General features: G+C 44.1%; 1 protein-coding gene across 4 annotated transcripts in view; it reads right to left on the reverse strand.

The window, feature by feature from the left end:
* Nucleotides 1-27,467, reverse strand: part of LOC117771313 (transcription factor 4-like) — a 157,613-nt gene that overhangs the window by 108,616 nt on the left and 21,530 nt on the right. For all 4 annotated transcript variants that reach the window (XM_034601525.1, XM_034601528.1, XM_034601526.1 and 1 more), the window contains 2 exons: nt 10,037-10,092; nt 8,457-8,532 (listed from right to left, as the gene is read on the reverse strand). In XM_034601525.1, coding sequence (XP_034457416.1) covers nt 8,457-8,532; nt 10,037-10,092 — 132 coding nt within the window. The remainder of the gene's footprint in view (nt 1-8,456; nt 8,533-10,036; nt 10,093-27,467) is intronic.

Here is a 27,467-nt window from a genome sequence, read left to right on the forward strand (position 1 = left end):
CGCCACCTACGGGTCAGGTTTAATTTGATTTCGTAAAACATATTCTCAGATATAGACAAATATCACGATTGAGGACAAATGCTGAATGAGGCAGGGATTCGCTCATTTTGCCCAAAACAGATCTTTATACCATCACTGTGAATATGTTTACCAAGGGATCTTAAGCTTCACCCATAGGTGGCGCAACAGATACTAGAAATATCTGATCGAGAGTGGCCATGTTTTTTTCTACTGAACTAATCAGTGGTGGATCTGTGGATTACCTGAAGAGAGAACTAATGAGATGGATCAGTGATTAATTGATTGTAATCAGAAATCAACCACCTGTCTTCAGCTGGGTAGAGACGGACTCCGCTGGACCACAGGTACGACTGCTCACCAGCTGAGGCCCTCAAACATGGCTGCCACGTTACATCACCTGAATATTCTCTACCGTCCACGTCTCTCCTCACTTCTTCCTTTTATCTGTTTCTCCATCGTCAAAAAGACGAGTAACAATGAAGACTTAACAAATTCCCCCTCCAAAAAAAAAAAAAGAGCCACTAACGAATACCCCCCTCACTTGGCTTAATGAATGCCAGACTTAATTAGAGCACCATGATGTCAGAGGCATTAATTATCAGTTGGCTTCATTTCAGAAAACACACACTGTCTCTCTTTCACTCGCTCTCCCTGCCTGTCTCTCCTTCTTCTCTTCATCTGGGTTTTCTCCTTTTTTCTTTCCTGAGATTTCTGTCGCTCGTGTTAAACTCAGACTTTACTGGGAGACGACTCAGGTCTGTGTTTCTGTGTGAGCTCACTGGACGAGTGTCAGGTACGTGTCTGTGTCTTCCTGACTTACTGTGCGCCCCCCCCCCCCCCCCCCTAACGGGAGGAGAGGCCCAGAGGAGGGTGCGGTGACGCAAATTCAGCGGCGCTCTGCAGACCCGGTGCCAAGATTTGCAGGATTTCTATCTGTTTTCCAGCGGCCTGCTCTGAACAAGTCAACACTGCTTTCATTCATGTTTTCGTCGCCATGTTTCCAGTGAAATCACTCGTTCCCTTCATTCTTGTTTTGTTCATCTTTCCAAGACAAAAACAAAAGCGTTTTTTATGTTTGACTGTAAATAAAACCAGCTAGACAGATTCAATATTAGCAAAATGTATATTTAAACCTACATCTCTATAGTTAGGGATGGATACAGAGTAAACCACTGGTAGCTGATGGCTTATTATGATTTGATTACTGCTTCAGTAATTACACGACAATGGGCATTAATCTGCTGTTATGAAACCTCCTGGGAGAACTGTCTCTAGCATTAGTGAGACCTGACTCGGACTCTGCAGCTGAACCTGAAGGTGTCGAGGTCGGAGCTCTGCAGCTCAGTCGGCCGCTTCCACAACAAACTGAGGAAAACTGCAAATTATCCACTGTGAGTCGAGAAGCATTAAAAAACAGCAAGATGCAATTTATGAACACAAGGTCCTCGGTTCTATAGAAACAGGTGATTTCTTTCTTTAAGGTCTGTAGTGTGAATGAAGCCTCTGTCGCTCGCTCTCTCTCTCTCTCTCTCTCTCTCTCTCTCTCTCTCTCTCTCTCTCTCTCTCTCTCTCTCTCTCGCTCTTTCTGATGATAAAATACAGTTCATCTTTGGCCTCTGGGAGCCACAGTTAGAACTGAAGCTCTCTCTCTCTCTCTCTCTCTCTCACAATAAACATACTGTTTCATGCTGCACATCTCTATCTCTCTCTCTCTCTCTCTCTCTCTCTCACCTCTTACACACAAACAAGCACTCTCTGTCTCTACCACACAAACACACACACACACACACACACACACACACAGTAGCGTGGCTGGCCAGATGGGACTCTTCCACATGACCAAGCCGATCAATCAACACTGAAGGGCCCAGGTGCTACTACGCACCATTTCACAGTCTGTCACACACACACACACACACACACACACACACACACACACACACACACACACACACACACACACACACACACACACACACACAAACACACACACTGTGGAGTTGTACACACACATAGCAGCAGAGACATGCAGAGATAGAAAGATAAAGGACACACACACACACACATGGAGGAGTGAAATCACACACACACACACACGCACACACACACTGTAACATGCATGACCCGAGCCTGGTCTCTAGAGACCTCATCTGGATGGATGACAAAAGATGGAGAAGACGGAAGGATGGATGGAAGTATAGATGTATAGATAGACGGCTCCTATTGATCTCAACTGTACATATCAGTTTAATTATTACCCTGTTGAATTTATTGATTAATCAAACAGATGATTTGCAGAGAACAGATTTTATGTATGATTTTTCATTTTTTTCTCAAATCTCTGTGTCACTGACGCTCGGACAAATCAAGCAGCTGAAAAATATATTAGTTTCCTGACAAATAAAATACAATCGTCAAACATAGTGATGATAGAAATCATTATTTGTTACCACAGGGATAAGAGCAGACTACAGGTTGGAGGATGAGTCAGATTCTACTCAGATCATCTTGTCTGCACGTCCTCGGTTGTCGTTCGCACATTTTGAAATTACAACCATTTTTTTCCACCCAGGTAAACACAGCCCCCCCCCCCCCCCCCGCACAGCAGGAAAAGAAAGTGATGGAGGTTAAAATGATTAACTGTCGATAAAATATGGACCTAGATGCCGGGTCCTGAAAGTGAAGCCAATGAGGAAGTGACTGCTACCTGTATTCTCTCAAATGACCAGCAGAGGGCGACTCTACATAGAAAGCAAAGCACTGTATGAATTAGGGCGTGTATACGGTGTGATTGACAGCTCCAAATATGGTGACTTCTGGTTTCAAAAATGCAGGCTGGCTTTTAACGAAATTGGGTGACGTCCCTGTCGGGTGATTCAGTGTTAAAAAGTTCAGGTGATGTTTGTGTTCGGTGATTTTTCTTCGAGCTCCAGTTTTCATCAGCCACTAACGCCGCGTTTCTCCTGTTCTGTGACGGAATGAGAACAACTTCTCAATTCACGGGTTTAAACCAGCTGCCTCTAGACCTGAAAGACCATCGGTATCTGTTCCTCAGCTTCACTATTTCCTTTATTAGCCTTTTCAAGAGGAGACAATTACCTCCGACGGTTCTTCACGGAAACTGAAAGCGTTCTCCACAGATCCGCTGTCAGGAACCCTGAAGAGCTCCCTGATGAACCGCTCCTTTCAGAGTGTACGTTTCCACCCCACGCCCTCTCGCCTTGACGACACCTATTATTACTGCGCCAGATCTAATTACACAGATAATTTACAAGTGATACACGGCTCCTTCAAAACAATAATATACTAAATACTCCACATTGTGCGTCCGTGTTAAAGCACTGAAATCAACGCATGACATCCTCTCACAATACTGAGAACGAGTCGGTGGCTGTTCAGTTTCAATCAGCGGAGACAATAGAAACAAAATCACTGGAATAGAGGAAGAAAATGATCTCCTTGTTCTAAGGAGTTTTATTTATTTTCTTATATACTTTACTTATTGTAATAATCAACCTTGTTCTTTTCAGATTCATCTGAATTTATCTGCCTTTAAAAATACTTTGTAATCTAATGATGAAGCTTTAATTAAACAAACTTTATTACATTTAAAGAATCTGAATGAACGTGTTGATAATAATCATCATGTAACTGAATATATTCAACCACTGTCATCACATCCGAAGCCAAAGACCATAGTTAACTTCATTAATTATATTAAAACCTTTTATTATTAATCCCTTAAGTATTAATTTATCAAACAATCATGTTAAACTTGTCTGTTACCAGCTGAAACTCCTTTATCATTTAAATGAGACAGTATTTTACATTTGAACTGTTTTGAACAGGAGCTAAAGACACCTTGTTGCATTCTGGGAAATAACTTTAGGTATTTTATAAATGTATATATGAATGTATATTGCTATAATGAAAACAATTGTTGGCTACAACTTTAAATTCTGCATCTCTTTTCTTTTCGTCCTCTCCTCTTTTTATTTAAACATTCTGAGCACAAAGATCCAGACCCAGCAGGGAGAGACAGGGGGACGACCTTGGCACCACACCCAGCTGAGGTGAGGGGCCCCTGGGGTAGAGAGGGAGACAGGGGGGGGCAAGTCTCCACGGAGGACGAGTGGAGAAGGGAGTGAGACTGAGGGAAAGAGGACAGGAAAAAGGAGAAATGAGGTAAAAGAGGAGGAGAGGAGGAAGTGATGAAGGAGAACGAGGAGAGAAAATGATGTGATGTATCAAACACATGGAGGGAAGTGAACAGAGAAGAGGAGCAAGAAAACAGGGTTCAAGCACTATAGAGAGAGAGAGAGAGAGAGAGAGAGAGAGAGAGAGAGAGAGAGAGGGAGAGAGAGAGAGAGGGAGAGAGAGAGAGAGAGAGAGAGAGAGAGAGAGAGAGAGAGAGAGAGAGAGAGAGAGAGAGAGACAGAGAGAGGGAGAGAGAGAGAGAGAGAGAGAGAGAGGGAGAGAGAGAGAGAGAGAGAGAGAGAGAGAGAGAGAGGGAGAGAGAGAGAGAGAGAGAGAGAGAGACAGATATGTATTTCTATATAAAGTGTCCAGATGTGACCTCCTCAGAGGGGGTCCGGCCTCGTGGCTCAACACTCATTAATAAGGTCACACAGAGGTGAGACAGACGGCTGACTCACTGCATTTCAACAAAAACAACACGACCAGGAGGAGGAGGAGGAGGAGGAGGAGGAGATCATCAGGTTTGTACCAGTTCTATAGAAACTCTCTGCTTTTATTCAATAAACATTCTAACATGAACCCACTGCATCGAACAGGTTGGTGGTTTGAAACCAGACGTAACCATATTTGGACAAGCAGGGGGTGGAGCCTGAGTGAGAGCTCGAGGACACCTCCTACACCTGAGATGCACTGATTGGACGGTTGTAGCTGTCAATCACCAATGAGAGTTGAGAAACAAGACTTGAAACTAGAGATTGAGACATAAACTCTTTAGGAAAATGTTTACTGACGTTATAAAGTGAGAAGTCGAGTCATTTTCTCATAGACTTCTATAGAAACAACCAGTGGAGTCGCCCCCTGCTGGTCATTTAAGAGAACACAGGGAACAGGTACCTCTGCATCGGCTTCACTTTCCGGCCTCGTACGTTTTTATATACGCTATATGCTTCAAGCTGGTATTTGCTGCAGGAAGAAGCCAATTGGCTACAAGCTGCGTAAGCCTTAGCTAAGCTAACAGCGGCATGCTGCTACTTTGCTAACTTGCTAACAGCTAAAGGTTTCTAGGTGGAACTCGTATATTCATCAATCTTCGCGCAGAGGCGACGATAAGACGCACAGAGCTGCGACGTCCAAACAGCCGACGACTTCGTGTCCTGTTAAAACGCTAATTATAAACAAAAACCTGCGCGAGTGACGCACTTGTATCTTAGAGGGGAACAGATCGTCTTCCCTCTGTCACGTAGAACAAATGATTTTCGTAGAAGTTGTTGGGATGAAGCTCAGAGTGAAGCCGTATCAGATTGTTTATTTATAACAGAAGAGAATTTGCTTACGGCCCGAAAACCACGGAGCCTCATTTACTATGTAGGTGACAGTTAGAGTGGGGGGGCACCGGGGTGGTGCACCTGCAGGTTTCGCTGTAGAACCGCACATACATGACAGATAGAATCACACAATGTGATTGAAGGGCAATGTTTGCCCACACTCGCACAAAAAACACATACACACACACCCAGATATACACGTGTCCTCATGCATACACAACTCACAGAGAAGCTACTGTCACAAACACAACACACATCCAAGCAAGAAAAAGTTGACACATTTTTAACCACAAACTACAAGAACACACACATACTCACACACACACACACACACACACACACACGCACCCAGATACCCACATTTAAGCGAGTAAAAGTGAACATACACTCATTCACACAACACATGCAACACAACCACACAAACACACACTTGGAAGAGCAGGTCTCAAGAAGATGCACACTCACACAAAAACACACACATAATCAAACACGCACACAATAATCATCATACATCATATATACACAATACACATGAAAGCTACCATCACACACAACCACACACAGAACCTGGTATGTCAAACACTCAGAGACAAAAATGATGCACAAACACACAGAACGCACACAAAGCTTACATCACACACTCAGACACGGTAAACTCCCGACATGCACAGAGACACGCACTCCGCTGCAAACACACAAACACACACACACACACATTCATCTATCAAATGTGTGCACTTATATAAACCTATATGTAAGTACAAGTGCCCATTTACACACATTTACACGCACAAGCACACACACATGAATTCTGGATCACTGTGGGGTTTTCAGTGTGTGTGTGTGTGTGTGTGTGTGTGTGTGTGTGTGTGTGTGTGTGTGTGTGTGTGTGTGTGTGTGTGTGTGTGTGGCAGCAGATTAATCTAGTGGGGTCGCTGAGATGACACTAATCCCTTCGCTGATTATCTAGAGCATAACATCACTCTAATCCGGAGGTAGGGGGGGTGGGGGGGGTTAAGGAAGACAGACAAGGTTAGAGAAAGAGAGAGGGAGAGAGAGAGGGGTGTGGGGGGGGGGGCTGCGTTCACACTCTACATGTTCAGACCGGGTTCATCAAACTCTGCGATTCCTGTCCTTCCCTCGTTTCCGAGTTCACTTCAGGTGAGAACTGGATGTCCGAGCCCGAGAGTAATCTGAGCCACGGGCAGTAATGCCGCACAAAGTGCAAGGGATTATGGGTAGACAAATGAAAGTTCCTTCAGCTGTAGCGTCACGGATCGGAATAAAAGTCCAGGATGATCCCTGTGCCGCTGATTGGCCGACCAATCACAGTTAAGCAACAAAGAACATCCATGTCTTCTTCCTAGCTGCTGCAGCTGACCAGCGGATAAAGCTTATGTTGCTGCACAAGTGAGTTTGGTCCATGTCCCATCTGCTAACATGGATGAGGCTGGGTTTGAAACCTATACTGCAGCCAGCCACCAGGGGGCGATCGAGGTGATTTGGCTTCAGGAGCATTTATATGATTAATAACTTCACATCTTCCATTAGAACTTGTGCATGAAGAAAGAAAGAGAGAAACACTCGCATCAGATATAAAAAGAGAATCTGATTTCACCAGTTCACAGAGAAATGATTCAGTTCAACCAAAACAGTCACAGGTACAACTGTGTGTGGGTGTGTGTGTGTGTGTGTGTGTGTGTGTGTGTGTGTGTGTGTGTGTGTGTGTGTGTGTGTGTGTGTGTGTGTGTGTGTCCCTGGCTGTCTCTGTCTCTTAGCGTTATCATTATAAAAGTAAATTGCGGCTCCCGTGTGCCAGATGAAGAATACAGTATTTCCATCTTTGACTGTGCGTCGTCTCTTCCCGCTCTGCCTCTGCAGCGACACGCAATAATCACAACTCTGTCACAACACATCACGCACACAATGCATCATCCCGACCCACAACTCTGAGGAATCTGACATCTCCTTTGTTTTACCTGTGTATTTTCTTCTTCGTGTGGATTCACAACTAACGGGACAATTTCCAGAATTAGCTCAGTTCATCAAACGAGCCGGTGAGGTTGTTCTCCTCTGAGTGTGCAGGTAACTCCATCAGGACTTTGCATTGACTTCTATTCATTGTGGACATTTTCTTAATCCAAACATAAATATATGTACGTCTGAAACTATATCTGAAAACATCTGGATGGCGTCAATGTCAGTTTTCATCCACCTGAGACAACTTAGTTTTTCTGTTCTGACCTCAGCTCCGTCCAACACCTGTATGTGGGAACACAGACTGAGAGCGGGGGGCCTTACACCCGACCGCAGTCAGGGGGCGCTCTTCTCAGGGGAGAGCAGCAGCCCCACATGTCTGCTGATGACCGTTATAAAAGAAAGAGGCAGAGAGAGAGAGAGAGAGAGAGAGAGCAGGTAGAGTCAGAGCGCTGAGAGCTGACGGCCTCCATATTTGATGCATCCAGTCAAAGGTAATTAAGCTCTGTGTGTGTGTGTGTGTTTGTGTGTGTGATTATATGTCTGTGTGACTATGTGCATGAGTGTGTGCATGAGTGTGTGTGTGTTTGTGTGAGAGAGAGAGGAAGATTATCTGTGTCAGTGGCCATTTGCTCACAACTGGCGCCACATCGCAGAGAGCCAGAGGCAGAGAGCATCATGGGTAAATGAGCACACGCTTCCTGGCGCTCTCCACACAGCGGGCAGAGAGAGAGAGCGAGAGAGAGAGAGAGAGAGAGAGAAATTGCATGCCAGATGACCTGTCTCCTCCAGTGTAAGCTAGTGTTTCACTAATGCTCTGCAGACACACACACACACACACACACACAGCTGCGAATCCAAAGCTGATGGCAAGAAAGAGGTGCACTGTGAAACACAATTGGGAAATGATCACACACACACACACACACACTGTACCTGTGAGCCTGGAGTTGGTGTACGGAGGTGAGAGGCTGTCATGTGACGCCATGTACTGAGACCCTTCTGCATAACTCTGGAGACACAGACACACAACAAGGCGAACAATCAGAATCAGGAGATTGGTCGTGAGGTTTCCAGGAGAAACGTCTTCATGTTCATTCTCTGAGAATCAGTTTAAAATTGATATTTTACAATAAGGCAGCACAGAGGAGGAAGAGCTTTAAAGAACAGTCCAACAGTTTGAGGATATTTGCTTTTTAACTTCCCTGCAGAGAGACGACAACCACTCGACCCCACTGTCGTGTCTGTGAGGTCAATGTGATGTTATAGAAATATGTAACTCTCTTTTATTGTTGTCTCTAAATCAGAAAGTTTAAATTCATTTTTAATTGATTTTAAACATCCTATGTTCTGTAATTCACCCGTAAAGCACTTTTAAATTGCATAGGATTTATTTGAAAGTTGCTATATCAGTAAAGTTTGTCTGATTGATTCATTGATCGTCTGTTTCTGTTCAAAAGGCAGAAAATATCCTCCAAGTCTAAACTTTACGACCTCACACGTCGGGTCTCGTCTGTTTAAGTTTACAAGTTCTGGTTTTACTGGGGGTGAAGCTGGGGACGACGAACGCCCCAGTGATGACCAGACTCCAGGAAATAGTCCAGCACAAGATTTAACAAGTTAATCAGCGATATTCAAAGATGCTGCCAAGTGGATTTTGAAGAGATAAGCTAGCTGCTCTCTCCTTGTTCAAGCCTTTGTGCTAAGCTAAGCTAATCGCCTGCAGGCAGCAAGATGAAGCTTGAGAATATCGTGAGGCTGTCCTCGAGCCAATAGGTCGTCTGTGCATGTACGGTATCGCATATGTGCTGTTTAACGTTTTCTTAGGCGGCCTCTAGTGGTTGTGGAAGGTATGACGGAGGCAAAGGTGGAAGTCGGGTGAACTTGTCAGAGCTTGTTGCATATTTCCAACTCTTCTCTTTACATTATTTATGAAAACTGACTTTGTTCTGTATAATTAAAGTGTTTCACAGCCTCAACAGTTCATAAGCATAAATAACGGTGATGTCGGGGCTAAGACATGCAACGCCCCGTCTGAATCAGACCAGCGCCCTCTGCTGGCCTCCATTTCCCACTTTTAAGACTCTCACAAACAATGGCTCATGAATAAATCATTATTTAATGGACTTCAGTGTTTTTCTATTTGTGTATTTGTGAACAGGTGTCTGTATTTGTTGCTTTGACTGTGTCAGCCACTTTCTTAACCTACCCAGGGACGACAGATGTAAATTAGCATTCTTGCAAACCGCAGAATATTTACATTTGTTTTTTATGCTAATGATTATTAATGTGCTGTGTCTCTGTCACGTAAAGAAAATGAGATCAAGTAAATGCAACACACATATTAGAGATTGATTGAAATCTGACAGACAATATGTGATCACATCGGAAATAGTTTCTCCTGGAAAGTCGAATTATATTTGAGCTGCTGTTAAAATGCTTTTGTTGCTGCAGGTCAGAGACGTGAGTTTAGAACAAATAGTCCTGGTAATACTAGAAAAGATGGTCGTTGTTACCTTGGAAGAACGACTTCCACTCGCCCACGATCCTGCACTCGTCCTCTCCTCCATATCTGTAGGTGAGAGCAAGAGAGATTCATATAAATGAGATGAAACACACATCATAACAGTGAGGAAAGCTTAAAGTCTTTGATCTGGAAAGAATTCAAAGGAAAAAGACGTAGAAAGGAAACAGAAACTAGAAAAATGCATTTTCTGATAAACACCCAGTGCGGATGCTGAGTTGCGGAAGTGTTTTGCTGAGTCAAACTGAAAATGCATCAAAAGCACGTGATGATGTCACCAGGTCCTTGATGTCACTACGATATTTCAAAAACCACGAGGAGTCGGAACAAGCGACAACGACGGCAGGACTGTTCTGGACAATATAGACACACAACCATTCACACTTATGGACAATTTAAAGTCTCCTGTCAATCTAGGAAGCTGGAGTGTGCAGAGAAAACCAACATAGACATGAGGAAAACGGGCAAACTCCACACAGAAAGACCGGGATTTGAACCAAGAACCTTCTTGCCATGAGGGGAACGTGTGTGGAGGTCGAGACATCAACAGACAGAGAGAAGGAGATGTGTGTCTGTGCATGACAGGTAGATCAGTTCATCCAGGTCAAATGAAATGTGCTAACGCAGCTATCGCTTACAGTGCGCGCACACACACACGCACACACACACACACACACACACACACACACACACACACACACACACACACACACACACACAGACACACACACATACATTCAGTCGTCTCATGCATTGTAATGCACAAATCTCTATTCAATAGGCTCTCCATTGTGTCCGTGTGTGTATAGCGAGCAGCTTACATTCATTGTCGAGTCATTTGGAATGTCAGCTTATCTTTGTGTGTTAGCGTGTGTGTCTGTGTCTGTGTGTGTGTGTGTGTGTGTGAGCGTGTGAAACATAAATGAACAGTTTCAGTTACAAACAGCGAATCTTAAAAGTACCTCTGGGCTCCCTATTTGTGCAACGGAATAAAAGAGGACACAATAGCATTGATGCAGGTTTAGTGAAGATTACACAAAAACACTTTATGGTAAATTGGATTTCAGGAACGTGGTTTGTGTTTAAAAAGGAAGAAACATATTCAACAGTTATTTCTGTTTCTGAGGATTTTCAGTGTTTTCAGGATTTTCAGTGGAGTTTTTAACATCCGAGTTAAGGAAACACATTTTAGATGAAATGATCCCAACGATGAAATACTTGATACTGGATATTTGTGTCCAATCAGTTTGAAAAGAGGAGAAGAGGAATAAAGGGAAAGTGCATTAAAAGTAGAAGAGTTGGAGGAAAGTTGGTCCAGATGAAGGAGAAGTGGACGAGCCAGAGGGAGAAAGAGGAAGAGGAGGACGGCAATTAAAGGAAGAATCCTTCAGTGGTGAAAAGCAAGAGGGGGTGGGGGGGGGAGATGGAGGAGAGACGGAGGAGAGAAAAATACAAGTGGGTGAGCGAGAGCTTAAAGATGTGGAGGAGGAAGAGAGGAGGAGGACAGAAGGAGGTGTCCATGTGTCCTGCACCTGATAAGGCCTCCGATTGAGGGCTATAAATTACACCAGAGAGAGAGAGCGAGAGAGAGCGAGGGAGAGAGAGAGAGAGAGGGAGTTTACACACAACCTGAGAGCGCACACTCAAACACACACACACACACACACACACACACACACACACACACACACACACAGTGCAGGTTATCTATCATCAGTTAATGAACTTAGACTGACAGACAGCTCCATGTCTCTCACACTGATCCTATTAAGACCTGCCTGACACAAAACAGACTCCTATTAATACAGTTAGCCTCAGTGTGTGTGTGTGTGTGTGTGTGTGTGTGTGTGTGTGTGTGTGTGTGTGTGTGTGTGTGTGTGTGATCACTGAGGACAAAAACAGGCCTGTGCCCGAGCTTGACCATTGAGCCGCTCTTTGTATTATTTAAAACTAGAAAATTGTTTGCGTACGTGCGTACGTGCGTGTGTGTGTGTGTGTGGGGGGGGGGGGGGGTCATACACCAGCCACTCTGGTCAATGAAGAAAGATAAATCTCCAATATTATACCCGATATTGTCCAAGTACAGTAAACACAGAGCAAGATACCATCAGTTTTTAGTGGGACTTTCTTCTTCCTGAACCAGAAGAGCTGCGGCTGCAACAAATCCACCAAACTCTGTTTAGAATTATTCTTTTAAAAGTTGAATATTGGAGATAAACTCTGGTTTTCAATAACTTCTTAATAACTTTTAAAGCTGCGACTATCCAGCTGTTTTCAGAACCACTGAACTGAACCATTGACATGTTCCTGACATGTTCCTGACATGTTCCTGACATGTTCTGCAGGTTCTGTGTGTGAGATCTGAAATGTGGGAGTGAGTCCATGTGAGAACACAGAAGGAAAATGTCTGGAAAATGTTCAGAATTTGTTTTTGTCATCAGGTCTGTTCAAATTTCTATTCTTAATTATTTCTTCAAATCAAACACATCATTTCCTGCTGAGTAGAAACACAATCTTTGTTTTTTTTATTCTGTTTTGAAAGAAAAATCCTCGTCAGAAGTCGACATATGTTCCTCGGCTCCGGATGAAGGTCCAGGGAGACGTAACAGATAAATCCCAATAATGGAGAAAAATAAAAGCAGCTCTGTCGGAGCGGTGATACAGAAAACATTTTGTTTTTACACGACATGAAAGAGAGACCTTCACATTAACTGAAGATACTCTGAAGATACTCTGAGCCAAACTCTGCAGCGTAATCAAACTGTTTTACGTCGTCCCAACGGGAGCGTTTCAGACACCACGTCTCCCACGGCAACGACCGCCGACATCATCTGCGTTAACAGACTAGAAGACAAAGTTTATTGGAAACGACTGGAGACGTGAGATCTGCTCCCCCTGACGGAAATCAAACCAACGCCTCCAGACGCTATTTCTGCTGCAAAGACTCCTGTTGGTTCGGAGCAAGTGGACGACGCCATCGGTGAACGTTAAATGTATCTGAGCTGCAGTTTCTCTAATGGCCACTAGGCTGCTGCAGGAAAACAGACTTTATTGATGTTAACGGAAAATCAATGAGTAACAAAGGTTGCTTGAAAGTTTTTTCTATCTGGATCTGATTTTGAATTGAATATCCCTGCTTTAGAGGAAGAGGAAGAGGAAGAGGAAGTAAAGAAAGGAAACAGAGGAACGAAAAGATGTGGACACAAAGAGAGGGGGGGGGGGGGACAAGAAAGAAAAACGGAGTTGGGTTGTGTACAAATACATAAACGATGTATAAATAGTCAAATGTGGACAAAAGTACGACAACTGACGACATGAGAGAAACACACAGATCTAATTCAGTCATTTTATATAATGCAGAGAGAAGCTCCTACTTTCACTGGACCATGTTATTATCCTGGGTAATCACACACACACACACACACACACACACACACACACACACACACACACAAAATCAGACAGTAAGAATTAAGAGTCAGATTACGTCTCAGTATCTTCTCCTTTAAAGCAGCTTAAACTGTCTAACACCGTCAATCCCGCTGTGTGTGTGTGTGTGTGTGTGTGTGTGTGTGTGTGTGTGTGTGTGTGTGTGTGTGTGAGTGGTCTCGTGCACGGCAGGACAACCAAAGGAAGTGATGTGATGATCACATTCAGGAAGTCGACCACGTCCTGTTTTGTTACTTGATTCATGCTTTCTCTCGTCACCTCCATCCTTTCCTTCCCTCGCTTCCTTCTTTTCCTCCCTTTACTTCTTCCCTTCTGTCCCTCATCCTCTTCTCTGTCTTTCTTTTCCTTCACCTCTCTCCTTCTTTTACTTACTTTCTTTCTTTCTTTCATTCTTTCTTTACTTTCCTCTTTTCTTTCATGGTTTTATCTTTCTTTCTTTACTCCCTTCTTTCCTTCTCCTCCTCTCTTCCTCTTAAATCCTCACTCTTTCATCTCCTCCTTTCTTTCCTGCTCCATCACCTTTCATCCCTCACTTTAACCATTTCCACCTCTCTCTCTCTCTCTCTTGTTCTCTTAACCCTTCCTTCTTTCCATCCCTTCTTTCTCTGCTGGTTTAAATCTGGACAGTGAAAGGCAGAGGAGCCTTTGAGCAAGGCACGGCGACAGACGGCGTCTCCGTCTGAACCCAGACCCTCATAGCTTCTCCCTCCGGTCTCCGTGGTTACGAGGCAGTTGGAGATGAGCATGGAGATGCCACATCGATTGACATCTTGTTACCATAGTAACGAGGAGAGAGGACAAGTATGACCGTCATCGAGGAAACTGTAGAACAGACAACTCTGACAGGGTTCGTACGGGGGGAGGACAGAACTCCGTCACATGGTGATTAATGATCCGTCCTGATGGATTGTCTTTGATTGTTTGTTTGACTAGAGAAGGATTTATAGTCCTATATGGTTAAATTACCGAACATCAAGTCTCAATTACTTTTTCTTTGTCATAAGGGTTTACAATATATGTACCACACGGTATATTCGCATCAGAAAATCCCTTTCTAGCATCATCGATCTTTCATGTTCTACTCAATGTGCGAGAACTTGTAACGTTGTGAGAACCCTAACAAAACTATAACTGTTGTGCTTTACGCTTCAGTACAAGCAGATATCGTAAGATCATTACGATAAAAATGTTTGCAGATAAATTCAGTTTTAACGTAGTTTTACAGGTAAGTTCATTAACCGTGTTTCCAATATTGGTGAAGATCTGATCCTGGTGGCGTCAGTTTCCTATAAATCATGTTTGTTATTTGCTTTTGAAAGGTAAATAAAGAAAAGTTGTAGAGTAAAAAATTTACTTCATAAATAATCTGGTTTAATTTGCTTTTAAAGGGACGATTTCTAATTCCAAACTATGCAAAGTTTTGATATAGTTCAGTCGGACTAAAAATAATCTCTTTTAACAAGTGACTGAGAACTTTGGCTTCTGTTGCTGGATGAAAAAAGTGGGTTTCATGAAAGAAACAGGTGTTTGTCAAACGCAGGATGAAGAAAAGTGCATTAATCTGCTGTCATCAAAACTCAGATCCTTCTCCCACATAATTCAAAGCATAAAGAACATCAGTTCTGCTAAACTGCAGCACAGATGTTAGAGCAGCGAACATGATCCACGCTGTCGTTTCCCCCAGAAACATATCTGACAAAGGAAATTTACAGCATGAAGGAAAAACACGAGTCGTTCTCCAGCCTTAAAGCTACTTAAGGGAAAATTTTAAGGAGGAAATCGGAGTTCGGGAGGTTAATGACAAGAATTTCATTCATGTTTCTGTCTCATGCACATTCAGTCAGTAACACACACACACGCACACACACACACACACACACACACACACACACACACACACACACACACACACACACACACACACACACACACACAGAGCCCAGCATTTCCTGTCATTAGGCAGCAGAGCCTGCTATAATTAGAACATCTGGACCCAAGTAAGTTTAGTGCCAGTGCCCTCACACACACACACACACACACACATGGGCAAACATCTGCACACCATGCAACCACACAGTCATGGCAACACACACACACACACGCACACACACACACACACACACACACACACACACACACACACACACACACACACACACACACACACACACACACACACACACGCAGAGCAAAAAGTGTACATGTTTTATATTTCAATCACTCGTGTCTTTCTCTCGCCATTTTTTTAATCGGCTGTTTTGTTTAAAAAAGCACATTAAAGCAAGAAAACAAACAACAGCTTGGAGAGCTAATGGCACGCTAAATGAAGAGAGGAAGAGCCGCTCGCGCCGACGGAGGGAGAGTGAGGAAGGGAGGGAGGGGGGGGGGGGAGCAGAAAAAGTATGAGAGAAAAAACATTAGCAAGTTCAAACATGGCTTTCTTGAATCAGCCGTGTTGTGTGTGTTTTAAAGACGGCCGAGCTCGGAGCCCACAGATGCCTTTCCAAGAAGAGAGATTAATATTGATAATAAGGAGGCTGGTCCTTTTTGTTTGGTTTTGTTTTGTTGGGGTTTTTTTTCTCCTCGTCTCTGTGGTGGAGGAAGAATAAGCGGCGCGGGCGATTCCTTTGACAAACCCCCTCGTCTCTCCGCACAGGCCCATGTGAAGCCGAGCCAACTGTGGCTTAGATCTCTACACACCATCACAACCAGAGGAACAAAAGGAAACTCAAAAAAAAAAATAAACTGAATGTGTGTGCAAAGTGGTCGGAAGCTAGAAGAGCGTCAGAGTTAGCAGAACTTTTATAAAGACTCAGTGAGAACAATGACTGAGAACTGGTTCTGAGCAGGAAACCAAAAGAGGAAAGTGGGCGACTGAAGTGGTCACTGATTTGATAACTGACACGATCGTAGAGCAACGACTGGAACGGTTCACGTTTCAGGAGCTGGAACCTAAAACCATCTCTAATCCAAGCAACTGGAAGGAACTGTATTTGAGATTTTATGGCAAAGTCACATTCAGCCATTTACACAGCGCTTCTATGAGCAGCACGTTATTCTATCACACACAGTTCGTACGCTGACACGGGTTCGGTATCTTGCCCAAGGACACTCTGGCATGCAGACTGCAGGAGCCTGGGATTGAACCCCCAACCTTCTCTAGGCCATGTTAGACCACATCTCAAGGTCAAAGGACAAATCACCTGCTGAGCCCCAGAGATGTCAAACCAAAGTCAATAAAGATGGATGATGCATCTCTACTTCCTCCATTTGTACAAAAAACCAAAGCTTCAATATCTCAGATAAGGATTCCTCCATCTTGAACGTCTGATGTCATAGATAATAATAAAACATGAGCACAGGCTTCTCTCTAGAGACGGAGAAAACAATCTGAAGTATTTTACAGGTGTAAACATAGAGTGTAAATAAAAATGGACGTCACATGGCCCTGATTATAACGTGGAGCTGTGGGGATCAAGGTCCCACTCATACATGTAAAGACTCAGGCGTGTGGAAACTCGCCTTCAGAATCATTCACTATTCTGAGCTGTTTGTTTTTACGCCGGCGATGAGCAGAGGCCTTCAGGCTGAGCATCGTGTTGTTTCAGATACATGCTCGTTGTATGTGGAAGTCAGGTGACTGTAAAACAAGCTGTAACATTTGTACATCTTTTCACGACAGAACAAGAAAACGTTCAACTGTAAAACAAGAGACAAACTCCCTCCAGGCAAACACCTGTGTCGGGTTTTGTTTTCCTCTGACCTCTCCTTCCAACTCTGGGATGAGAGACAGACAGAAGAAGGAGTGGTGAGACAGTCACAGACACAGAAGAAGGAGTGGTGAGACAGTCACAGACACAGACAGAAGAACGAGTGGTGAGACAGTCACAGACACAGAAGAAGGAGTGGTGAGACAGTCACAGACACAGACAGAAGAACGAGTGGTGAGACAGTCACAGACACAGAAGAAGGAGTGGTGAGACAGTCACAGACACAGACAGAAGAACGAGTGGTGAGACAGTCACAGACACAGAAGAACGAGTGGTGAGACAGTCACAGACACAGAAGAACGAGTGGTGAGACAGTCACAGACACAGAGACACAGACAGTGTTTCTGAGTTTCAGTCAAAGTGAGTCTCTTGGTAGATTTGAGCTTGACAAGTCAATTAAGTCCTTTTTCTCTCTGAGGAGGTTTTGTGTTTGTTGGCTTCATAAAACTCTCTCTCCCTCTCTCTCTCTCTCTCTCTCTCTCTCTCTCTCTCTCTCTCTCTCTCTCTCGTAGACACCTGCCAGCTGACGCAAGTAGAGGGACGAGAGAGCTCGACCAGAGTCAGAGAGAGAGAGGGAGAGAGAGGGGGGGGGGCTGGAGGACGACCAGGGGGCTGGATGAACAGAAGTGAAATGGTCTCTCAACAAGTGCAGAGAAGCCGAGGAAGTAAATCACGAAGCAGTTGTGCCGAGTGAGACAAGCTCAGAGTATTGTACCTTGACATCTGCTTTTAATTAGCGAGGTAAATAGAAGACAGCGCTCCATCTTGTCTTCTCTTTCTTCTCCACCTCTCTTTTCTTCTCATTCCTCCCTCCGTCGCTTCCTCTGTCAACAGAAGCAGGTGGATCCTGGTCTCAGCTCACAGAGTCTGACTACGAGCCTCCGTCAACCAATCAGGATCCATGTACATCCAGGTCCGTCCAGACCCATGTGATAAACTGAGTGGAGGCAGCACGTTGAAGGTATATAGTGAAGTTGTTGAGTGTTTTTAATCATGGACACATGAGTTACTGCCAAATGGTCGCACTGACCTTTGACATTCATCTGACAGATTCTTATGACTTCATCTAAAACCTACATTTTAAAGATCTAAGCCTCAAATAGATGTGAAATCTTGAGCCAAAATCAAACCACTACATTCTTGACGAAATTCCAGTGTCCCTGAAATACCAGCAGTCGGGGAAATGGCCCAGACGGACGGACGGACAAACCTCCTGTCCCGGCTGTCAGCTCATGTTCAGCTTAGCACGTTAGCACCTTAGCTTAGCGTGTTAGCATTCTGAACGTTTTCCCAGCAGACACTTGAACTCGTTGTATCAGTAGCAGTGACACGTATAATTATACCTGAGCTGATAAATGATTTAATGATAATTAAAACCGAACAGATACTCAGTCAGGCAGTTGTTTACTCTGGTGAAACTATAAAAATATAAACCTCAGACCTTTTGAGGCCGGAATAAAAAGCATTTGAAGGTTTGCAGACGTCACAGTTTGATGTGATGAAAACTCTTCTGTTGTCGTGTGTTGATAAATTCGAACAAAACCCCTCAGACAGAACAACTGAGGCCTCTAATGGAACCTGCAGACGAGGCGTCGAGCTCCAGTTTTACTTCTGAGTGTCATGGTGACATGTTCATCCTGAATCACACCTGATTTCATTAACACTAAAAACAACCTTTCCTCCCTTTATTCCTCCTCTTCTCTTTCTTCTCCTCCTGACTCCCCCCCCCCCGCCCCTCCTGCCTCCGCCGCCCTCCCTCTCCCTTCATCTCTGCACTTTCTTTCTTCTTCCCTTTTATCTTCCGCCTCTTCCTCGCTCTTTCATGGCGTCCTGTTGTCAAGTGTAAACATGACTGAGCGCCGAGCCAGAGGGGTTCGACTCCTATCAGCTCTTCCTCTCTCTCTCGCTCACGCCCCCCCCCCCCACGCTGATACCAGCGAGGAACCGGCGAGCTTCACTCCCAAATAAGAAATCAGCCGCTGGAAAATGTGACAACTGCTTGATAGAAACAAACAAGGCAGAGGAATCTGAGGAGGATCTGCAGCTTTCTGAAAAAGGAAACTGGAGCTGAATTGAAGATGTTCCTAAAATAGAAAGTGTGTGTTTTTTTTTTTTATCCTCTTTTAGCTCATTATTTTGGTTTGATGCGACATTTACTGTGAGTTTCAGTCTCTCTCCTCACCCGACCTCGTGGAGGCGTTTAACCCAAACCACGACCTTTTCATAGATTACATTAGTTAGTAATGACGCCAAAAGTGCAGGATGGAGATACGTGAATCTGGGATATCGTAGTTTAATATTTGTACGAAATATAAATGCATAGTCCATCTTAATTTACAGTTTATGTATCCCACTGTTTAAACTAAGCCTGTTAGCATTTCATTTCTTCAATGGCCAATCCAACGTGATTTTAATCTACAAATATGGTTTTAGACAATTACTTTCTCAGGAAAAATAAAGGTTTTCTCTTTCTAATCGTCTCTTTTCAGCCTCGGGACGATGTGGATTTTCTTGCTGCTGAGAATAAGCACTGAGCCGTCGGACTGAAGCAGCAGAGACGCTGTCCTGTGAATGTTCTGCTGCTGCAGCCACAGTCTGACATGATGAATTTGGGTGTAGTGAATCTTTGCGGTGGGGATGGGATTAAAAATAGCTGCACACACACACACACACACACACACAAACAGACACACACACCATGCACCTGTACAGGAAGAGCCCTGTGCATTAGTTATGTAGCAGTTGGTTTGTGGCGGTGATGGGGAAGTGAGAGCGGGGCTCAGGTGAATTCCATCAGATCTGCTCCAACTCACTAATAATAGATGACCACTGAAACCAACACGGCATTAGCAGCCATTTACTGAGAAATCACCCACACAGTGAGTGTGAAGAAACACAACCTACGGACCTGCGCACACGCACACACACACACACACACACACAACCAGATGAATTACCTCCACTGAGGAGACGTCCATCTTTTGTTTGTCTCTGTGTTAGTTAGATTTCACACTGAACTGATCTGTAGGAAACGTTGTGGAGTGAAATGAGGCTTGTTGTGATTCGGTCCAGTAGGTTCCAGTCGTACAGGAACGCTACAAACCCTAGAAAGTAACCACAGCTCAGTGAGTCGACTCAGCAGCAGCAGCCACAGTAAACCTGATAAAGAGAAAAGTCCACATCACCAAACAGGAGAACAGCCCGGTGTCCCGGCGTCTTGCTCAAGGACACTCTGACAGGAAGAAGATGGATGTTGATGGACGCAGAGGGCGAGCCGGGGAATCATACCTGTGACCTTCCATTCCCACAACAGTTTATCTAGCAGCAGGTTATCAGTGACCAGGCGGCCGGCGGCGCCGCGGAGACACAACGAGGGGAATGGATTGTCCATCACACCGTCCACAGTCTGAGGAGACGTGTTCTACAACGTTTGTTTTGTTTGACTCACGGAAATATTCAATTTACCATAAACTAGGCCCAGTAAAACCTTCCGTGATAAACGATTAATCGATTTTCACATCACATGACAACAGAACAGACACACACACAGACACACACACACACACACACACACAGACACACACACACACACACACACTCAAACAGACACTGATTATAAGTGAGACTGAAACTAATGTGTTTGTTTCCCGTTTCCAGTAATTATTTAGAGATCTGTCAACACAGACTTGAGGAGAGAGATTCTCCTCCTCCTCCTCCTCCTCTTTTTCCTCCTCCTCCTCTTTTTCCTCCTCCACTACACAACCACAAATATGTGGATGTACCAACATTCCACTACATGTGATAGTTCCATGTGATCCCGACTGCTGGGATTCACTGAGATGTTAAGTTTTAGTTCTTTCACAGTAAATTGGGAACAACAATTTGTTTTTAAACCTGAATCAATGCAAAGGTTTATTATCTTGTTGATTAAAACACATTAAAATATGAAATATGTGGAGTCAAATGTGCAAATACAGAAAACTACAAAATCAAATGCATAATAAAAAAATAGTTTTACTCTTTTTCTTGAAATAAATCTGACTCTATCTGTTCTTACCTTGTAAATCAACTCACTATCATCATCAACTATTTTTCCTTTATTAAATAAATTATGAAATTCAATAGAAATCGAACTAGAAATAAGATGCTGATAATAATTTATGTTTAAATACAGATCAGTTCAGTGTTTGTTGGTAATTAGTGAAGTTAATGCGGAGAAGACGAAGGTACAACCCCCTTATTTAATATGCAGATTCCCCTGACGAGGCTGTTACCAACGGCGACCGTTAACGCCGACTGGGGAGAGGTGCATCGTGGGATTGCCACCTGGATGGCACCTCCTTTTCTGGAAACGAGGAGTGAGAAGCCGTTAACGAGTTAGCATGTCTGCATGGGTGCAAGGCTGCAGGGATGCACGCGCAAGCACACAATGAGACACACACACTGACACACACACACACACTGACACACAACCAGCACGAGACGTTACGACCAAAAACACACCCACACGGAGCAGGAAAAACAACACACACACACACACACACACCCAGTAAAACCTTCCTTGATAAACGATTAATCGATTTTCACATCACATGACAACAGAGCAGACACACACACACACACACACACACACACACAGATATCGCCTGCAGAAATTCTCTCAGTCTCTCTTCACTTGTTGATTGGATTTCTGCAGCAGAAGAAGAAGACGAGTGTGTTCACTCCCATCAGGGCGATGACACGCGCTGCATTCAGGGACATTTCAAAGTCACTTCCATCCCATAAATAGGTCCTGATGCTAGACGTGTACAGTGAAGGATTTTTACACAGAATCACTGTGGGTCCAACAGGACGTTCATCCCATCACACTCAGCGGCCGCTGAAGGATTCGTGAATGAAACTCATGACTCAAGATGTCCTGAGCTGCTTTCAACAGAAAACTCCAGGATGGACGACGCTCCACATGAGTTCCTGTATGAAGTCACACTCCACGGAATCAAACACCGACCTATTGACTTGAAGGATTACTCATGGACTCAGTTTGGATTCAAACTTAATCAATAGCTTTGAATGGAGACCCGTCCTCATCCTCTGAATCTATATCCTGGGGTCAGGGCGACGGAGGATGACCGACCAGTGACACGCGGAGGGCAGGTGTTAGGGCGAGTTACGCCTTCCTGCCGAGGACGGGGAAACTAACCCAGGGTTTGAGAGATATGAAGGAATATCTGTCCCAGATTTATTAACCCCATTACTGAAGATACGGTGAAGCAGTCTTGTTGAAGAATAACCCTGGAAACACTAAACAAATGTTTACTTGATGGAAGCAGATTTTATTAAAACCAGGCAGCTTCTTCCTCAGGAGCCACAAACTGACGATTACAACAATAACAATAAACCATAAGTTAAGAGCTTTCATTTGGAAACAGCAGATTTAGAAGGTAACCTGTGAAGAGTGACATCTGTCTGGTGTTAAAATATCTCTTTGCCAGCGTCTCGGCTTCTCTCATTTTCTTTATTTGTCTCTCTGACGCCCCCTCCACATCTCTCTCTCTCTCTCTCTCTCTCTCTCACTCTCTCCCCCTCTCTCTCCCTCTCTCTCTCTCTCTCTCTCTCTCTCTCTCTCTCTCTCTCTCTCTCTCTCTCTCAATAGTTAATCATGCTCTGTTTTTGTCTTATTAAGACTTAATGCAGAGAACAACAGCTCTGGTTTAAATCAGCGTCTGTGACTAAAATCAATAAATAAAAAACAGTCTCATCTCTCTCTCTCTCTCTCTCTCTCCCCCCCCCCTCTGTGTTTGATGCAGAGACTGAATCCCATGTCTTTCACTAACTGCATTACAGAGCAATTACAGCTTAATGGCTGTCGAGATCCATTATCAGCGTTCATCTAACCTTTAAATATTTCACTATAATACAGCTTTAATATGAGACATTTAATGGAGGGGGACAGTTTCCTTCCTCACTATCACACACTTCTTTCTCTCTTCTCTATTCTTTGTTTCCTCTTCATCCTGCTCCTCCTTCCTCATCCTCCATCCATCCACCTGTTGGTTCTTTTTGCAGCGTCTAATTCATGTAAACTTTTGAACTTGACAATTTGCAGAAGTAAAACGAGGGAGTGTGACGTCTCTCCTGTGAGCGTTAACAGTGAGAAGTCGAAAAACAAGGCGAGAAAGAGACGACCACATCGTTCTCACTTTCCGAATCGGCTGTTCCTCTTTTTTTTTTCTGCGCCTCCCTCTGAAAGCCCCTGCAGGACCCCCGGGATGTCCTGAAAACCCCAAATCTCTGAAGACGACCATGTGACAGAATCTAAACTGAGACTTCTTCAGAATGGAAACTTCTACAGCTTCACTCGCGTGGGTTTGTGTAAATGAGTGTAAATGGTAGTTTGTGTCTCTGTGTGTTGACCCTGTGATGGGTTGGCGATGTGTCCAGGATGAACCAAAGCCCAATGGCTGCTGGGATTAGTGTCACACCCCCCCCCGTGACCCTCAGAGGATAAGCGGTACAGATAACAGTTGGATGGATGGATTCATCGTATGACTTGTTCAGCCCGATTTTTTAACCTCGCTAAGATCTGAGCCAAATCGGCCTTAAATCGCCAAACGCTACAATAGAAAGATGTGATTCACGATGTTCACCAGCACGACGCCTCCTCCGAATAAATCTCCCGCAGGCGGAATATCTACACGTCTCAGGGACAGCTACAACCAATCAGAGCACAGGAAGCTGCACCAATTAACAAACACTCGTACATATCAGTTTTGTGTAATCCTGCTGTCAAACAACCAAGCAAACAAACGGACCGAGGCAACAACGTCTCCTACTTGAAACGAAGGTAGAAACGAAGCTCATACGATAATGTGTCCAACTCCGAATCCCTGAATCGCCCATTTCCCACAATGCACCACAATTCCCCACCTCACTTCACTCATTGGCTGCTGAACTTCTACAACTTTAAATCTCCAAACTCTCAATGTGAGGTAAAACAAAAAGGCTGTTTTCATTAATTTGTGTTGACAACATTCTCCCTGTTTCCCTCCACACACACACACACACACACAAACACACAGATACACAATCCACTAGACAGTGTTCCAGTGGTGTAGTGACAAAACACCCCCACACTCTGAGGACGACACAGTTTAGTGTGTTTAACTCTGCAGAGAGAATCGGCGGAGTGAGAACGCCGCTTGTTAAGGAAACAGGTAAACATTTCCACTGCTAATTTGCTGCAGTTTGTTTACCATCAGGCCAATTTGTATTGTTGCAAACCAAAACGCCACATCCTCGCACAGACGAGATTCACAAAGTGTGGCTGGAAACAGCGGCAATCCAATTAATTCACACTTAACATGCGACACATGTGTGCGAGAGTTTTTCATCCTCCGAGAGCCTGCTGCTGTTTCACTGGGCTGCGGTTATTTTTAAAATATCCACGGCGAGAAAAGTGCTGCGGAGATAATCCCCAGGACGGTGTTTTCGGTTGTGATTGCTGGTAAAACAGTGTCGTGTGGAGGCACGAGGCAAACTGGGAACACAGTGTCGATCCCAGTCCTCACATTAATCCCAGTACGCCGGAGCCCTCCGGGGTTTTCACTCTGCTTTTTTACGTGACGCTTACAAATGTGTAAAATGTTTTTAATGATTTTTGTAAACTCTTGTATGAACAGATGAATTAAAATAAGTACGATAAATCCCTGCAGGAGCTGAATTCTAGACTGTAAATAAAGATGGACAATCGATCCCGCCTCCTCCATGTTAGCAGACGGGACATCGACCAAACAAAACAAAAAAAATGCTAAATAAATGTTTCTCAAAGATTGTTTCTGTCATTTTAGGTCTTTCTTATCACACTAGTGTTCATGATGCTGATCAGTTTGGGTTTAATTAGTTATTTATATAAACACAGGCAGTCCTGATTGACAGCTGAGACTGGCTCGTGATTGGTCAAGTGTGTGTATCAGTGAGACGTCGATTCTGCGGCTCAACGCTGCGTATATATGAATCATATATGAAATGTTTTGGCTTCACTTCTGGATGGTGGGAGGAACCGGACATGTGTCGTCCATCTTTATTTATATTTCTATGAGTTAAAACTGAAATCTAAAGTATTTGTTTTCACGACTGTGAGATGATGAGAGGATTTCTCCTGATGCTCGTCGTCCTTGTTGTCACAGAAAGTTCTCACTCACACGAGGAGTCTCCTGAAGGATTCAAGTTTCCAAACAGAAACCGTGCAGCAGGGGGGGGGGGGGGGTTGGGTTGTAATAAGTGCAAGCGTATTGGCAAGGTCTGTCACACAGACAGGGAATGGTTAGTTAATCAAACACACACACACACACACACACACACACACACACACACACACCAGGAGACTCCAGAGGTTTAAGGGACCAGATGTCAGAAGGGCAGAGCGTGACACTTGACTAAGAACAGGCCTGTGTGTGTGTGTGTGTGTGTGTGTGTGTGTGTGTGTGTGTGTGTGTGTGTGTGTGTGTGTGTGTGTGTGTGCGGAGTCAAAAAACACTGCACTCTATAACTGCATTGATCTCAAGAAAACACCCACACCCACTTGTGCACACACACACACACACACACACACACACACACACACACACACACACACACACACACACACACACACACACACACACACTAAAGTGAAGGCTTCCCCTTTGAAAACCACATAATACATGTCTGGGCACGCAGGAAGGAGAGCTCCGCTGCTCCCTCTAAACACATTAAAGCACGTCCTTGTGTGTGTCTGTGTGTGTGTCTGTGTGTCTGCGCGAGTGTGTGTGTGAGTGTGTGAGTGTGAGTGTGAGGCAACAGCAGCAATCATCTGAAGACAAAACTGAATTAAGTTGCAAACAGAGCGCTGGTCCTCCTGAAGGTTTTCGGCTGAGCCCTGGATCACAGAGTGTGTTTGGGTTTCATGTCTTGTGTGTTTGTGAGGACACACACACACACACACACACACACACACACACTGTGAACTGTAAACCACCGACACACAGATCTCCAGTGACACTGAAGGCTCAGCTGACAGCGTCTCCGTGCTGTTAATGTGTGTGATACACGACCAGAGGAGACAGAAGCTGACACTCGAGGTGGCTCAATCATTTCTCATAACAAACGGACCACACGCTACACGCTACATGCTACATGCTACATGCTACAGGATAAGGGAGAGAGAGGGGAAAGTATGACAGTATCTTTTTTTTTTACTTCACGTTTGGCTTCAGGACGTTTCTGCTAAATATAAAGAAAGGAAAATAAATGTTTGATCAAATTTGACAAATTTCTTATACAAATAAAAGAAATGGAAATGAAGAGAATAAAAATAAATTCTTTAAAAGTCCATTTGAGGAGATTGTTTTTCCAAACTGACGACGTTACCACGAAACAGGGCTGAAGTTTGAGCGTGTGTGTGTGTGTGCGTGTGTGTGTGTGTGTGTGTGTCTGTGTGTCTGTCAGACTCTATAAAAGCAGTCATTATGTTAACAGAGAACAGAACCTGCTGCTTCACATTTCACATTATTACTGTTAAGAGAACCACTGCCTGGTCTACACACACGCACACACACACACACACACACACACGCATGCATGCACATGCACGCTCACGTGCACACACACAGAAAATACAAACGACCATGCTGAACAAAAGCTGCATTCATTTAGCTCTCACACACACACACACACACACTAAGAGAATCAGAATGGAAGCAGTGAAGCTCTTATTTCTGATATTTGGTTTGAGGAGATTTTAATGACAAAAAAACAACTGAGTTGAAAAATAAAAAATGTTTCCGAGCTCAACCTGGTTTCTGAGAAAATGTTCTGTTGTCAATATGAACTGTTCTTCAGAAATCAGACGTCAGTCTGAAACTGTAACTGCGTCACAGTTCACAGCCTCGCATGAGGCTCAGGGCTGCAGCTGCATCACACACACACACACACACACACACACACACACACACACACACACACACACACACACACACACACACACACACACACACACACACACACACACACACAGGAATGCATGAATGTAAAATACACCATCTTCCAGAAGTCGACCGATTGTCAGCAAAGATATTCAGCATTTCTACAATTACTGATAAAATAAGTTAATTTAAAAAGGTGCCACCGATGCAGCCGCCTCTTTCTTCAGCCGCTTTCAGACCT

This window comes from Hippoglossus hippoglossus, chromosome 12 (assembly GCF_009819705.1).
Source record: "Hippoglossus hippoglossus isolate fHipHip1 chromosome 12, fHipHip1.pri, whole genome shotgun sequence".
Classification (NCBI taxonomy): Eukaryota; Metazoa; Chordata; class Actinopteri; order Pleuronectiformes; family Pleuronectidae; genus Hippoglossus; species Hippoglossus hippoglossus.